We start from the raw sequence: 18,059 nt of genomic DNA, 5'->3' as shown, positions 1-18,059 counted from the left end.
TAAGTATAGTGACCCTTAAAGTAAAAAAGTATGAGTTCACCTTTGTACTTCCCTCACAAATTATTTTGAGTATTTTAGTTACTTGCTTTCCCAGCTAAGATTAAACATAGTTTCTTAAAAGTTAGTTGGTTTGGTATCACTGATGAACTTTCCATCCCTTGATTTATCTTACACATTGGATTTACTTATAATTGCTTTTGTAACAGTACCCATAATTCATTTAGAAAATATTGAGTCTCAACTATATAGACCTTCTAGAGATTAGTGCATTTCATTATTCACTCTTTAAAGGAGACCTTTGGGGGCTGGGGTTGTAGCTCAGTGGTAAATTGCTCGCCTCGCACATGAGAGACCCTGGGTTTGATCCTCAGCACCACAAAAAAATAAATAAACAAAAGAAAGATATTGTGTCCATGTATAACTAGAAAATATTGATAATATCACCACTGATCTTTTCAGAAAAAGATTTTAAGTATTGGGAAGGTTTTAAAATTTTCAAAATTCTTATTTTTGCCTGAAAACTCAAATTTTAGCATTTTCAATATACCCTGTCCATTTTTTTTTCTTGAGGTAACAGTTTTACTTGGTTTACTTTTAAGAACTTATCTGCCAGATACCCAAGTATGAATTTGTATATTGTACAGTCATACAAGGACCTTTTCTTGAGGCAACCATTATGCTTTGCTGTGCAGCAGAATTGCGTTTGCCTAGTTCCTATTTTGTCACAGGTATTGAAAGGAAGTCTATTCAATGATTGAAAATTAATACAGTTAATAGTATATGCTGCTTTTCATCAAAGGTATTCTTAAATGAAATGAAAATGGCGTTGTCTTGAGAAATTTTGTGATGTCTGAGATTATTGTGGTTATTTTTATACTTAAAGTCCAGGGATTAACCTGGAAACATAAATCTAAAATTATAATACAGGGAAGACAGTAAATTGTTGACATTTTAGGAATACCTGAAGTTGCTATCTTGGGAGACAAACTCTTCTTTTATAATGATAATATAATATGTTATAGTAAGTTGTTGTTTTATTATCTTATAGGTGCTATACTTGGTAGATCAGAAACTCAGGAGTGTCTTTTCTTTAATGCTAATTGGGAAAGAGACAGAACCAATCAAACTGGTGTTGAACCCTGTTATGGTGACAAAGATAAACGGCGACATTGTTTTGCTACCTGGAAGAATATTTCTGGTTCCATTGAAATAGTGAAACAAGGTTGTTGGCTGGATGATATCAACTGCTATGACAGGTGAGAACATACTTTATTTTCTTTGAAAGTGTTGAGTAATTTTCCTGCACCTGTTCCCCCTTTTGAAATAAGATCAGTGTATAGATTGTCACATGAATTTTTCTTGCTTTTTAAATATGGAATTTTGAAGACCATTATAATATGCTCTAATGACAAGATACGTATTTTAAAGTAATAAACATGGTATCTTTATGATGTTTTATTCTTGATATATTTTGAATATTCTGTCCAGTAGTGAGACCTCTTAAGGAAAAATCATTTCATTGCCCACGTTGGAATTATGAACTTTTATGCCAATTTTAAGGAAAAAGGACTTTTAAAATTGCTTTATAAGAGTATATCTGTTGAAAAATCTATCCTCAAGGAGACTAAACCTTAATTGTGGTATTTAATTTCCTTTCAGTTTTCTTCTTTATGTATTTGGAAGAAATTGATCTTATTACATCCCACCCTACTTTTTTCTTGCTGCATAGGCCTTTGTTCTTTACCCCAAGAGACATTTTAAGTTGACATTCAGAATTACAGCAGAATTAACATAGTTCTCTTAGGAAGCTACATTTTATTTAAAAGATCTTTTATAAATTGTTCAGTACTGGAAGTAAAATATAGTGGTCATGTTATTGACTGCCTTTGATATTTCTCTAAGAAGTTGGGTAGATACTGAACCACAGAATTTCCATTACAGCAGAAAGTAAATGATGCCATTTATACTGAACCTGATATCTACTTTCAGGAGCATCAATTGATTACCTGTAGTCTCTGATCAGCTAGTCATATGTGACTAATAACAACTTACATTGAATAAACCCTGAAAATTGGACTAGTTTCACATTTCATGACAAATTAAAGTGCAGTTAGTTTGGTATATTTTTAGTGATTAAGGTATCCTTGTAAGTCTGAATTTTCCAAGGATTATTTTTTTACACTTAACATGTTTTAGCAGTATTTCTGATGATTAGTCTGTCTGCTACCAAAAGTAGTCAAGTGATATGACCTATTATGAAAGGTAAATAGGAGGGATTTGGGAAACTTTCTTTTAATTAGTTTAGATCAGAGATTTCTTTTGGGGGGGAGGTGGAGAGTAAAAACTGTTTCCTACCTAAAACCAGCATTTCAACATGTGAGACTCAATGTTGAAATGAGTTGTGAGCCATTCACTGAAAGTCTGTGGAGTGCTTCATTATTCAGTGCAGATAATGCTCTCTTAGAGTGATAATTACTATACTAGCTTTGTTTGGGGAGATTAAATGCTAATAGAGAAGTATGTGAGTTTTTTTATTGCTCTAAATCTGATTGAAAAAAATTTAGTAAGGATGGTAAGAGAAGTAAGAGAAAAGAAGAAAGATTCAAGCAGTGTCCAAATGTGGAAGAAAATAAAGAAAAATGAAATTGGATGGTGAAAAGTAATTTTCTTGAACTAATTCAGCTAGGTTTAATCATGTTAATCTCCTATAACTTGAGGTATGAATCTGAATATTAATTTTTAAACTTGTACATTTCTTCTTATACATTGTTAAAACTTAGATTTGTCTTTTTACTTTACTCAATAGGTATTAGTATAGATTATAATTTAAAATTTGATTTTGTTAAAACTATCTTCTTGAAATTTCTGGAACTTTTCCCTTAATAGTTAAATTTATTTTTCTTACAGCCATCACAAAGATTCAGTTTATTTAAAAGGGTGATTCATTTTTGCTTAAATATATATAGCTATTTCTTGGTAGTTGATTAGGGGTTGTTCTAGAGGATAAATCCACGTCTTTTCAGTGACTTAAGTTCCATTGACTGCCTCCCCCTTTTCTTCTTAATTCCATCTAATTCTTAGCAATTTGAGTTACTAGGTCCTATATGTTTGTTATGTATATTTGTTCACTACTTGATGCTTAACCCAGTCTTGCTCATTGTGTTCAGAAAACAAATCTATTACTATTAAAAATGACAATATTAATTCCCAAAGCTAGTTTGGATTTCTGATTTTGAAATATGCTTATAAATGAGATATGAGCTTGTATAAATAGGTATGTGTGTGTGTGTATACTTATTATTATTCCTTATTATACACATACATACACAGATTTATACGAAGTTTTTAGTTTTTAATATTCATAAAAATGGGAAGGCTATATTTCCAGTGAGCAAAAGCACTGCTAGCCTGAATTTTCTCATTGACTTATGTTGTTCATCAAGCTTTTCTAATAATTAACAAAAGAAAGAAAAAAGATGCTTGGCATAGATTATTTATTAAAAACTGTATTAAAGCACTGGTCTCAAGGAATTCATGTGAATGTCATAAATTCAGCTGTTTTTGTCGGTTTCCTGATGAGATTTAGTAATAGCAGTCTAGGATACTTTTGGCTTTTAGGAAATGATCATTAGTCTGTATAATAAATGTGTACCAATAAAAATTTTTTAAAAAATGTGATTCTCAAATATTAATAAAAATCTTGAAGTTGAGTATAAGTGACTCATTTATTATTTATCTCTGAGAATATTGATTTTGATTATTTCTCTTCTGTTTGTAGGACTGATTGTATAGAAAAAAAAGACAGTCCTGAAGTCTACTTTTGTTGCTGTGAGGGCAATATGTGTAATGAAAAATTTTCTTATTTTCCGGAGATGGAAGTCACACAGCGTAAGTTCATAGGGAAAATACATAAGATTGTTCAGCATGTAGACTGAAAACAAAGAATATTTGTGTTGATAGGATACTTCTATTTCCTCATATTCTATTTTTTTTCAAATATTTGACACTATGATAAATATTATAGAATTTTATAGACCAAATCTGAGTTGTTTTTTCCTTTCCCTTTCCACAGCCACTTCAAATCCAGTTGCACCTAAGCCACCCTATTACAACATTCTGCTCTATTCCTTGGTGCCACTTATGTTAATTGCGGGGATTGTCATATGTGCATTTTGGGTATACAGGCATCACAAGATGGCCTACCCTCCTGTACTTGTTCCAACTCAAGTAAGTTATTGCGCCATACTTTTTACTATTTAAAATTTTATATTTTAAAGAAATATTACTGTGGTAAAACTAAGCTAACAAATTATTTTCTTTTTGAGTTAATTTTTGAATGTTTATTGTCATGAGAACTACAGCTTATTTTACAAACATTAATTTGCTATATTCTAAACTTTTCTCAAAAGTTGAGGTAGAGTAGAATGGGGGGTATTCCTATTCCTGTTTTCTCTGTATAATTAATGTGTATGAATAACATTTTTTTAAAATTTGATTTTCAAATATTAATTTTGATTTTCAAATGTTCATTAATTAGAATGCAAGAATTTTGCTTTCATTCTAATATGTGTAAGTAGGAGGTACACCCTACTTTCTTCTTGAGGATTAATTAATGGTAGAGAAGAAGTGTCATCATAATCCTTTTTTTTCTTTTCCAACCTCTTCTCTATTCTTAAATTTCTGGCCTTTTTTCAATACTACTGTCCAAACATTAGGATGGACCCAGGAAGATAACCAAGAAAGTATGAAAAAGAAGTATCATAATTTAGGAACATATCTCCATAAAAAATGTTTTAGGGGGGAGGGGAGGAGCAGAAGAGCAACATTTCTCATCATGTGTTCATGTGTCACTGGTAGTTCAAAAAAAATTTTTTTTCCCCAACATACAAAGTACCTGTTGAAGACTAAAAACTTTTTTTTTTTTTTAACGCTCTTGTTTCTTAGTCACCTTACCCTAAATATTTCTTGAAATAGAGATGTGATTGGTAATCAGATTAAATGCATTACATTTTCCTCATTCTCTAACATGTAGGACAATTGACACTGGTCTAGTGCCTTACAAGAACTTTTTATGGAGGTAATTTAATGTTCTACAGGCCCAGGAAAGCTGAAAATTTTTGGTTATACTTGCTTGAGACATCCCTCTAAATTCTAGTTTTTATTGAATGTCTTTTAACTCTTAAGATCAGATTACTGTGGCCGTCTGGATCTCTTGGTTTAACTTTGTTTTTCTAATACCAGTAGGATTAATGGTTAAAACTTGATAGAAGAAAATGTAAAGTCCTATAATTTAATAACCATAACACCTTCTTCCCTTTAAGCTTTAATTACGTGACACACTTCTTTCTTAGTACTTGCAGCAATCTGTTAGTATTAGATCATTGATCTCCATAACCTTTGGAAGATATGTAAATGGAGAAGTAAACCCAAAGGTAAAATAAAATACATTGTTCAATAAATTGGATAAACAATATTTTATGTAATATTATGTAATAAAACATAAACAATGTTTTATGTATGTAAATAACTGAAACATTTTAACTTTTAAACAGTAGTGGCTACATTTGGATTTATTAAGAATCATTTGTAAAAAGTGTTTTAAAGTAAAAAATTTTAGTACCTAATGTATATAATTTACTCCAGATAACCATAGGGTGCACTTTGCCTTTGTCAGTAGAAACTTTAAACTTTTGTTTTAGTACCTAAATTTAGAAGAATATTCAATATTATAGTAGTTTTCTGAATTTACCATAGATTTGTGATGTGATATAAATAAACTAGAACCCACATTTAAATAAATTTGTTAAGGTTTTTATAGAAAGAATTTTAAAAAGATAATATAATCCTATATTAGTTTATATCCAATATAGATATAAAGTTGTAGTTAAGACATTTTTTATAAAGGACTTGCTAATCTATATCTCAGATCACTTTATTTAGAAATACTAATTAATTCAAGAGTTCCTTTTTTAAAAAGAAACAATGCATGGGGCATGGTGGAACAAGCCCATAACCCCGGCAGCTCAGGAGGCTGAGGCAGGAGGATTAAGATCTTAACACCAGCCTCAGCAAAAGCAAGGAGATCAGCAACTCAATGAGACCCCGTCTCTAAATAAAATACAGAGGGTTGGGGATGTGGCTTAGTGGTTGTGTGCTCCGGGATTCAAACCCAATATCTCCCCACCCCCCCAAAAAGGAAGATACCATAAGAACCTGGATCATATAAGAATATCTGTCTCTGAACCTTTTAGATATTTGTTGCAATTACTAATGTTTATCGTATACATTTATTTAGTACTTGCATTGCTGTTATAAATTTATATGAATTGCAGAAAAAAAAGTAGAAATACAGATTTAGTGATATAGTAGCCTGAAGAAAAATGCAAGAGGAGCCTGACTTTATGCTTTCTTGCTGCATAAACCATGGAAAAGAGGCATTGCCATTGATGTGGAATTTTGCTTTCATCACCTCTCACTGTCTCTGAAACAGTATGGTTTACACAAACTGTAGTTCTGTAAGAGTGTTCAGTAGCCATCCTGTGACAAAAGGCTTACCTTTTATTTAAAAATAATTAATGATAATTTGTACGTAAATGTGTGTTCTGGGGTGCCATTATATTATACATAAATTATAATATAAAAAGCATATAAAGAAAAAGTTTTTCAATAATTTCCAGATTGCAATACTAGTGTATAAGGATTATATTTGGGATTTGTTAGAAAATATAATTTCCTGGATGATACCCTGGAAAATACGGAATGTGGTCTGTGAAATTATTTTCTCAGTAAGTTTCCCAGGTGAATCTTGTGACCAGCCAGATATGGAAAGCACTTATTTAAACTTACTTCACAGGACCAAATATGTAGTGTAAGTTACAATTTTATAGAGAAATTGAGACAGCAAAACTCACAAGTGTTAGAGTTGGAATGTGAACCAAGAACCCTCTGACACTGAAGCTTTGTTTCTATTGTTGATTCAGTTCTGCCTGTCTTTAGAAAGCAGATGCTTCTGATATTTCACATACTTCAACATCTCCTGCCATCTCAGAATCATTCTATAGGATAAATTATTTTTCTACTTTTGGATATTGAATAGTTTGTCTAACTACCAAAACAAGCAGTAGCATTATCTCACATTAACATTATCTCAAAGGACAAAACAAGCAACCCCCCCCCCCCAGAGAGAGAGAGAGAGAGAGAGAGAGAGAGAGAGAGAGAGAAATGTGTTTTCCATTTAAAAAATTGTTTTAGGGCCTGGGGTTGTGGCTCACAGGGACTCAGAGTGCTTGTCTCGCATGCGTGAGGCACTGGGTTCGATCCTCAGCACCACATAAAAATAAAATATATTGTGTCTACCTATAATTAAAAAATATTAAAAAAATAAAATAAAAAATTGTTTTAGCATTGGACTTGGTAGCAGAGGCCTATAATCCCAGTGACTCAGGAGGCTGAGGCAGGAGGATTATGAGTTCAAAGCCAGCCTCAGCAATTTAGTGAGGGCCAAAGCAACTCAGCAAGACTCTGTCTCTAAATAAAATACAAAAAAGGATTGAGGATGTGGCTCAATGGTTAAGTGTCCTTGGGTTCAAAGTTCAAACCCTGTTGGAAAAATAGTCCCCAAAATGACTGTTTTGAAGGGTTAAGAGGTAGGTAGGAGAGGAATACTGAATGTATGGTATTAAGGTGTCTTTATGAATTTTACCCCACATTCATGTATATCCAGTGTAATTTTAAGACTAGTTGAGAAAAGATTTTAACATTTTTGCCGTGGATTATTGGAGTATTCTTCTTCCAAATTCTTTAAATGTTTTACCACAATGACCAAATTTGTTGTTACTTTCTTAGGGAAATTTCTCAAATCCTTGGTTAGCGAAATGAGATTGATCAAATTATGTGCATGTGTGAATATGACATAATGAATCCCACTATTACATATAATTATACCAATAAAAATATCTTGGCTAAAGACTATTTTGTGAATAAAGTAGTCTGTTGTTAGGAATTGGTGGCATCATAATTAATAAGACTGTTCTGATATTTAAATGGTAGGATTCTTTAAGACATCAGGTTGTTTAGATTTTTTTTTCTGGTTTCATTAGTATTTTTATCTTGAAGAAGTGATACAGGGATATAAATACTTTAAAACATGGTTCTTTTAATTATGATTTTTAGTAACCAACAAAAATCATTCTAAAACAAATCTAGCATAATTAAAAGAACAGAAAAAGCATTTTGTTATTTTTTAAAAAAATTGAAGCCATGCTTCTTTATGATGGATAACTACTGTTGTTTCTACCACTATTTAATTTCTTCCCAATTACACTGGATGAAAGCCCTGTAGACAACTATTTCTGACTTTGGCCTTGTCGTTTATTAAATTCTGTTCCTTCACCTTTTCTTCCTTACTGATCCTATTGTGGTTCAGGACATTTTTACATCTGTGGTTGTGATTAATTCTGTATCTTATAGTTGATTTTCTTGTTTTCATTTCTCTTCCTTCATCTGTACTATTGTTAGAATAGCATTTTACATGTTTGATTATGTTGTTTCTGTGTTTAAAAATATTTGATAACGCCCAGTGATCCACTATAAAGGATATAAAATTTGAGCATAACATGTGTCTTGTACTCTGCCTTGTGGTTCTTTCTTCCCACTATACCCTAGAACATTCATCATATGTATCTGAATTGTTTTGATTATTTACCATCCTTGAAAACATTGACAAAATAGTGGTCAAGTCATTTTCTGTTTTCTGCAATTCGGATGAATTATATTGGGAAGGGCTTATAGCAATTTGTGTTCATATTCCATTCTTCTGTTAGATTGTAAGCTCCTTAAAGACTGAGTATATATTGTAATTACTGCTATATTTTACACAGGTGTTTGTGTGTAATCACCATTCTGTAAGTGCTGAATTAGTGAATTGAATTTGTTGTTTGTAGAGTTAAACCAAGATGTTAATAAAATATTCCAGTTTTTTTTTTCTTCAATTGTACATTTTGTGCTTTAGGATTTTGCCTTGAGATAAATCTTGAGGTCATATTTTTGGAGGGATTTTAAAGAAGTTGAAATATTCCAGCTTTTATAAGAGAATGAGACTGAAACTTTCTGTGAATTTGTGTTATCCAGGTTACTTTTTTTTTTTTTTTGTCTGTGCCGAAACTATCTTTCCACATATAGGAAGCTGCTCTTATAAAATATAGTGAGTAAACTGAATGTAAAAATATAAAACTGTTTGCATTGCTTTCATGACTATATGTGAGTTTAAGTTTCCTGCTTATAAGATTTATATTTGTACTAATAAAAAACACCACTTGATGATGTTTGGGATCCCTGAGTTGGACTGGAAAATAATCCTGTTGACCTTAATATTAAAGTAATAATAGTTTGTCATTTTATGCCATGCCAAATTAGTACCCACTGAGAAACTAAGTCATCTGTGAAAGTACTTTGTAGAAGTTTTTCTCTTGATAATGGGTCTCTGTTTGGATCCATTTAGAATTAATAAGACATGGAATGGGTAGGATAACATTTTTTAAGTCAATTTGGAAAAATATGCTGTTTCCTTATTTGGGAGGATGCAGGGGAAATATATTAAATTTTATTTTATTACAAAATAATTATTATAGTATTCATAGAAGCACATCTTGAAGATATAAGTTGATGCTAAATGGTTGAAATTAATTAATACATATCTATTCTCTTGCTTTTTCTTTCTTTTGCCTTCTCCCTCTCTTTCAAAACTCTCTTTTACTTTAAATACTACTTATGAATACATGTTTGTTGTATCTAGATAAATTATTTAGAAAGAGGTGTGTAAAAAAAGAGAATGATTTGCTCCTCCTTTTTCCCCTTTCTCTCACTTTCCTGAAAATAATCAGTTTATAACAGTTTGGTGAATATCCTTCAGTACCTTTCTGTAACCTCACTTGAGAATATAGTTTATTCCTCTTTTATCAATTATAAAATATTTTTCTAAAATTGAATTATTTTAACACTATACAGAAGATATATTTTCAGTTTGTTATGTGTAATCTATCTCATTTGATTAAATGATGTATTTTTAAGTGAAATTTAGTGGAGTGTTTTGGTATGCTCAGGAAATACCAAAACTGTGTGTGTGTGTGTGTGTGTGTGTGAGAGAGAGAGAGAGAGAGAGAGAGAGAGAAACGGTGTGCATTTAAGGTGCACAGTGTGATATTTTTATCAGCTTGGAGTTTTTTTTTTTTTTTTTTTTTTTTTTGCCATATGCCTAAGAGATAGTACAGGGCTGCTGTACATATTTTTCCTTCTGTGTTCCACTATGGTATATGATTACTTTTGTATTGATAACCTAAATTATAGCTTTCTTTAAAATATACTTCGAATTCTGAGCAGTGTCATAAACTATTCATAAACATGTTTCTTGAGAAAATATTACTTTCATTGGGCATATATAATTTATTCCACTTAAAAATACTTAGAGGCTGAGTGTGGTGACACATACCCATAAAACCAGCAACTTGGGAGACTAAGGTAGGAGGGTTGCAAGTTTTGAGGCCAGCTACAGCAACTTAGGAAGGCCTTAAGCAACTTAGTGAGATTCTTACTCAAAATAAAAGGGCTGAGGATATGGCTCAGTAATAAAGTATCCCTGGGTTCAATTCTCAGTTATTCTACCCCCAACCCACAAGTGCTCAGACAGGGTCACTTGGAGATGGCTAAAATTCTATGTCCCAAAGGAAAAAGTTAGGAAGGGGGAGAAGGGAGAAAAATGTAGTTTTATTAATAGCTTAGAGCAGTTTAAAATTAACCAAAGCAACTTATTTCTAAAAGTGATTTTCATTCAATTTTTTTTTAACAATACCTTTAGTCTATTTATTTAATTTTATGTGGTGCTGAGGATTGAACCCAGGGCCTCACACATACTAGGCAAGCACTTTACCACTGAGCTATAGCCTCTGCCCTCCATTTAAATTTCAAAATCTTGAATTAATTTTTCCCTTTGGAAATGGGAACCATGTATGGGGACCAGAGTATATAATTTATCTTTATTCTTACCTGACAAAAAAGAGATGGTATTTAGGAGGAAGTGAGTTTGCTTTTTTTGCTGTAATCTTCATCTCCTAGACCTCATCTTAGACTTGTTTCTTCATGCTAGCTATTTCATTGTTGTCATTTTTTTTTTATTAATTTGAGAAAATAGAATTGAAAAACTCCATTTAGTAAAACAACTGTTATGGAAGCTTTGTGGATTAGTATCTAAGTAAACTAAAAACAGGTTGATTGGTTGATTACTTTGCAGCTCAGAAATGAAGGGCAAAGATTATGAAAGGAGTTGCATTAGTCATTTTATAAGAAAAGTATGAGGGAAGAAATGTCTGATTCCAGTTCTGTAGTGATTGGGAGGAAAATATTGGGGTGTTTTGCTAATGTTAAGTGCTCAAATAACTGTTAGCTGTTATTGCCAACAGAGTAGCAACTTCAGAATTGAACCCAAGCTGAGTGTTGTGGCTCATATCTATAATCCCATCTGCAAGAGGATCTCTAGTTCAAAGCCAGCCTTAACAATTTAGTGAGGTTCGAAAGCAACTCAGCAAGACTCAGACTCTAAATTAAAAAAAAAAAAATTTCTATATATATAAATAAAAGGGATGGGGATGTAGCTCCCTGTTTAAGCATCACTGGGTACAATTCCTGGTACCTAGTTAAAAAAAAATTGAACTCAAAAGGAATCATTTTTATTGAAACTATCATTGGTATATATCAAAGTTAATACTTGGAATTTTGTGTAATAAAATATTTCATTTTGAATTTTGTATAACACAGTACACAGAGCACTTTATACCTGTTAATTCATTTAATCTTTAAATACCCCATGAAATGGGTTCTGCTTAATCAAGTCCAGTTCATAAAGAAAATTAAGGCACATATAGATGAATTGTTTAGAGTCCCCAACCCTGTGGCAAAGCCTGGGCATTTAATTCCAAGTATTGAGGTTCATTGATTGAATTACTTATAAATGACTTATTTCAATAAATAATTTGATAGGGTCTATAAAAAATTCAAGTAGGATAAAGGGATAAGTTTATGTAATTTACATTTAAAACAGTTTCTGTTTCAAGTATATATAGCCTTGTAGATAAACAACCATTTTACCCACAACACAATTTATTTGTGTACAACATCATCCTTTTCCTTTCCTTCATCTTAATCTGCAGAATACAAATTCTAAAATAAATAAAATTTCTTTTGTAGTCAGTCAGAAACCTGATGCTTTTGACCGATAATCAAAAGGAGAAATGGACATGCCTTCGTTTCTTTCTGACTTTTCATCCCAGTTCTGTCTGCTCTGAAGTGCTAACTTTGTAGGGAACTTTTCCAGAATCCTTGTCTCATCCATGTTAATTTTTGCTTTGCTTTCAGGAGGAGCAAGGTGAAAGAAACTGTAGGAAGTAGGATACATTACAAAGGAATATGGAAGATCTAATTAGATAGAATCATGGCTGTGCATTTAACAATATCAATATTACTGAATCTGTAATTGTATATTTGCCTTTTCTAGCTCAGAAATGTTCGCCCTGATACACTGGGTTATTTTATTTCTATCTGCTTGACAATGGGCTTTTAAAAAATGAACAATTGTAGAATTTCTTAAAATGTAAAATAATTAGATAATAAAGAGGAGACATTCAAATCTTTTTTGATAGTCCCAACAGGTTATTGAGTGAGGTGTACAAAAAAAAAAAGGGAAAAATTTATATATGTATATAGATAGAGCTATAGATATCTTGGAATAGATTAAATAGTAAATAAAAGAATATTTATAGTACATAATCATGTAAATATATATATATATTTTAAACAAAAATCTTTGTTTCTGGAAAGATTTCTTTGTATTTCATACCTGCATATCTTAACTCCTAAATAACTCACTTCTATATCTTCAAATACTTACCACTCCGAAACTTGGTTTTCAATAAATGGAATAATTGCCCATTTGTTAGAATAAGTTGGATATCTAGTCCCAAAATTGTTTTCTGCATCCCTCTAGTTCTTACTCCATTACTTGAGAGTGTGCTCAGGGAAATCTTATTTCACCTGCCTGTGAAAGTCAGGTATCTTTTTATAGATGCTTAAGGTTCCTTTGTATTGCTATTAGTTTATAATTATGTATTCTTTAGTGTGAATCATTGGTAAGTCTCTCTACCCTGGACTACTGTAAGCTTCACGAGGGTTGGGGTAGTCAGTACCTGACACAGACAAGGTGCTCATTAAACAGTTTTTGAAATGATGAATGAAGAAATACTCTTTATTTTTTTCTGATGTTTGGCACTAATTTTTTTTCCCACTTAAGGGATGAGCAGCAAGTCTCTTTCTAATTCCCCAAACTAATTACTTGACATTAATGTGTTGATTTTATTTTTGCTGTTACCTAGAGTTGTAGAACATAATACTCAAAGCTATGTTTTTAAATTTGTGAATCCAGATCGTTTGTTTGGTTACTTTTTAATCTGTACACTTAAGTGATTTTTTTTGGATTTTAACTTGTTATTTTGTCACATAGGGTATATTTTAAGGACTGTTGTTGGTGGCTTTTGTTTAGTGTGGGTCATTTTTCTTATTTTGATGTTTATTTGGAAATATATTAAGCAAATATATATTTTTATAAAAAATCTCTTTGTGTATTTCAGTGAGTTTGTTGTTGTTTTTGGATTCTGTCATGATCCTTTTTGTCACGTTGAGCTCTGTTCTTGTTTTCACTCATTTAAGCTTTGGTCATTTTATAATTTTTTCTAATGTTTATTTATTAGGAATAATATAAGCAGAGATATCCTTTTTGGTAAGATGTAAGGATAGCACCTATTTGCACTGTGTTTGTACAGTGGTGTCTTTATTTCTGAAAGCACCTGTACTAAAGCAAGATCTGAGTGATCCTTGAACCTTGGGTATCTGTAGTTATCCAGATGGCATGGCTTTCACGGGATGAATTTTTAGAATCTCCTACTTCTACTGAGTGATTCATGGAAGACGCAGAATCACAGCAGTAAGAGAAAAATGTTTCTGGTCTATGACTATGTACAACAACTAGCAGCGGTAAAAATTGTGAAATAATAATACAGAAAACAAATCACCAGAATTAAGAAAACAGTGACAGAAGGCCTAATTTTAACCTACTTTCCAGACACATAAAGGCAAAGAATCAGAATTTAAATGGAGTGTAAGGCCACATTCAAAGGCTGATACTATATCAGCATTCAAATTTTGATTTAAATATAATACTAACTTTAAATGAAAATCTTGTTCTCTGTTAGAAGTCAACTGGCCTCAGACTGTGAGACGTGTGTGGAACATTCCCAAGGCCACTACTGCTTATCCAATTATTGAATGTTTCCAAATTTAAAGTTAGTATTATATTTAAATCAAAATTTGAACTGCTGATATATTATCAGTTTGAAATGTGGATTAACTCATTTAAATTCTACTTTAATTAGGACTCATTTTAATTTCTTTGCCTTTATGTGTCTGGAAAGTAGGTTAAAATTAGGCCTGGTCTGTCACTGTTTTACTTAATTCTGGTGATTTGTTTTTCCTGTATTATTATTATTATTATTATTATTATTATTATTATTATTATTATTATTATTTTTACCAGTGTAGTATGTTGTACATAGTCATAGACACCAGAAACATTTTTCTCTTACTGCTGTGATTCTGCCGTCTTCCATGAAAAAGGAGTGGGGCAATTCACTCAGTAGAAGTAGGAGATTCTAAAAATTCTTAAGACAACCCAGAAAATATAATCAGAGGGCAGATTCTAGCTCTATAGAAATTTCTTTAGGGCTGCTAGCTAGATTTTGTTAAAAGCAATACTGCCCTCTGGTGTCCAGAAGCCAGTTCTCTCCCATATCATTTTGAGTTAAAATGCTTGTTTTAGTCTTAATGTGTAGACTCTAGGTACTTTTCAAAAAATCATTAGTAATTATTTAAGACTTGGTTTAGTTTACTTGCTAGCTTGAACTATGTTGGGTCAGATAACTTTGTATTGTTCTAGAGTCAATAATTTGTTTACTACCTCTCATCTGATAGGTAAAATCCAAGTGGTCCTTTTGTTTTTGTTTTTGAATTTTTTTTTGATATTACTTTCCTCTGTTCATAAGGAAAGTAGTTCCCAAAATTCATTTAAAGATATAATACATTGGATCACTGCCAACTTTTTAAAAGCTAAATCATTATTCTCTTTCCTTTTGTAACTGATGTGTCATTTTTCATCTCATTCTGAATATGAATCGTAATTTCTTTTGCCTGTGTTTTTTTCTTCACAAGCACGCCTTTCATATAATGATAGAGGTAAGATGCATTGATGTTTGTTTTATGGTTGTGGAATTTTTTGTGGATGCATATTAAACATTTTGTCCTTAAGATTTTTGTTGTTATTGTTGCTTTACTGTGCATCCTTTAGTTTATATACATTTATGTTATAAGGATTTTCCCCTTCCTTTATTATAAAAATATGATTGATTTGACATAGTAATAGGTTTTGATTTTAAAGGAATGCTAACAGTATTTATACTTATTTAAAGTAGAATATAGAAATGACTGTTTTAGCTGATTAAAAGAACATCAAATGACTCTAATAGCCTTAAAAATTTTGTATCGTTTAATTTTTAGAGGATGTCATAAGTTTCAATGTTAGCATGTGTTCATTTTTAACAAGAGCTTTCTAGTCCAGCCCTTTATCTTTTAATGTGAAATCTGTATTTTCAGATAGTTTTATCTTTGGCATTTCTAGCAAATGAACTAACTGCAGAAATACAACTTTTGATGAATTTTTGCTGTCTGAATGTTTAAGGCTATATAACTGTATTAGAATTCACCCTTCAAATGGAGAATTCAGAAATAGTAAAATGATAACAGATGACTTCACAACTGTCCATCTCTATCTGTGTATTCTAGTGTTGGTTATAATAATGATATTGGGAAGGAGTCCTGGGGTAGAAGACTTTTTCTAATAACTGTAGTTTTAGCATGATATTTTCTGATGTCATGAGTATAATCAGAGCCATTTCTAATGTATATCTTTTTAGTTTTCCAAAATAGTATGTATATTGCAAGATAACTGGATACTTAGGAAAAGTTTTTATGAATTCTTAAAACCTTTTTAGATACTTTCCCAAAAGTAGTTTTTCAGTATAGCAGGGCAAAGCAGTATTTTGTGAATAACATCAGACAGAATGCTGCTGTCATTTCTGACATTTACATTTGCATTTGTCTTCCCAGGGTGTCATACATTTCAAAGGTTTAAGTCTTTATTTCTAGAATCAAATAAAGTTTTTTTTTTGTGTGTGTGTGTTTGTGTGGGTAAACTACTATAATGATATTAATAAGCTGAAAATTGTTTCTAATATTCTTAGATTATTGGATAAATAAAACATTAGAAATGCATTTAATATTTTATTCGAATAATTTCTGATTAAAAAAGCAAAACGTTTATATTGATGAGTGCTATAGATTTTATACAATTATCTTTGCTAAAAAGTTATTCAGTTTTAGACCTAATCTTTTAATTGTTAAAGAATATTATTTTAAATTACATTTAAAAACACATTTCTAAAAGTTTTAATACTACAAGAATATGCCTTTGTAGACCTTTTTCTCACTCTGAAAATAAAATAGGCCAGTTTTTCTCTCTTAATTTGAGGATTTTTACTTTTAAGTAATTTTGAAAGAAGTGTTATGGTTGTTACGATACAATATTGAATATAATTGTAATATTAAGAGGGTGACTTAAGTTATCTTTCTGAAATAGTGATAGCTTAGAAATTTGCTGAACAGAGCCTTAGAAACTTAAGGAAACTTTGAAATTTATCTGTGCATTTGGAAAACAAATAACTACTTTTTCCCTAAACATACACATTAAAAATTATTGTATACCTTCTGAATTTAAAGTTAATGTACTCAAATCATTGTTTGAACTACTGATATATTTTTTGAGATGTGAATTAAATCATCTAAATCTTGTTTTACAGATTGAATCATATCTCCGTGGTTGGTACCCTTTAGAACAGAGAGTATATAAATGTATATGTTATCTACAAACATTCTCAGTTTATTTATGTCACTAAAAATTTCAGTTTAGAGCTGTATTACTCTCTACCATATTACTTTCTTCACTTTCAGTTCTTATCTGCATACTTTAGTTTTTGGCATTTTTTGCTTTGAAAAATATACCTTTCTAGCCTTTTCTATTTAGCTTAATCATTCCTGTATGCAGTTATACAGTTATTCTTGGACCTTGAAGACTGGTTGGGTTTTCTTTGCCTCTGGAAAAGTAGTTTTCAGCATTTTCGCCTGTCTTCACATTTGTATAAGCAAACTACTCCTGTTGGTAGAATCTCTAGTTACAGGTAGAGATAGTTGAAGAATGAGATAGGGATGGTGTAGTTTCCATAGAAACTCCAGAGAGTCTTGTGTTCCCAAGAATCATTCTCAAGAGCCTGTCCTCTTGTAAGATTAATAGCTGACCTCCTTGCCCTATTGCTTTGCTAACAGAAACACTCTAGCTTACTAATCCTTCATATTTTGAACGTGGAAAGAAAAAGCAACTTCTGTAGACGTTTTAAAATAAATATCTGAGTTTAAAATGAGTTACAGTAATCTATTTTACAGTATGCTGTTTTAAACTAGGAGTTCTCAAGCCATTTTATAAAGATTGTGTAGTTGCATGTTTTTCCTATTTTATAACCTTGCAGTGTTTCTATTGTTAAGGGTCTTTCTAATGATAGATGTGAACTTTTAAACTCCTGAGTGGCACCAATAGGCTGAATGATGCCTAAGGAGCACTAGGAGTATTTGAGGCATTAGGAGAGGAGATAAAAAGAGAGGGAGAAGAAAGGCAGAGTAAGATATATTGATCTGGATAGCATAACATTTCCAAATGTCTGAGGAACCCAGTGCCATCATACTTTTCCCTCTTGCAACAAAAATTTTATGTCCTCCTCACAACATTTGTTATGTAGCCCTTGAAATGTTTCTATTGCTTTTCTCTGGAAGCTTTCTGGAATGGCAGATAACCAACC

General features: G+C 31.4%; 1 protein-coding gene across 1 annotated transcript in view; it reads left to right on the top strand.

Annotated features, from left to right (window-relative positions):
* Positions 1 to 18,059, top strand: part of Acvr2a (activin A receptor type 2A) — a 76,963-nt gene that overhangs the window by 44,380 nt on the left and 14,524 nt on the right. Inside the window, exons 2-4 of the mRNA XM_076865938.2 lie at positions 1,049 to 1,256; positions 3,779 to 3,888; positions 4,073 to 4,227. Of these exons, the coding sequence (XP_076722053.1) occupies positions 1,049 to 1,256; positions 3,779 to 3,888; positions 4,073 to 4,227 (473 nt within the window). The remainder of the gene's footprint in view (positions 1 to 1,048; positions 1,257 to 3,778; positions 3,889 to 4,072; positions 4,228 to 18,059) is intronic.

This window comes from Callospermophilus lateralis, chromosome 9 (assembly GCF_048772815.1).
Source record: "Callospermophilus lateralis isolate mCalLat2 chromosome 9, mCalLat2.hap1, whole genome shotgun sequence".
NCBI lineage: Eukaryota > Metazoa > Chordata > Mammalia > Rodentia > Sciuridae > Callospermophilus > Callospermophilus lateralis.
This window is presented reverse-complemented; position numbering and strand designations above follow the sequence as displayed.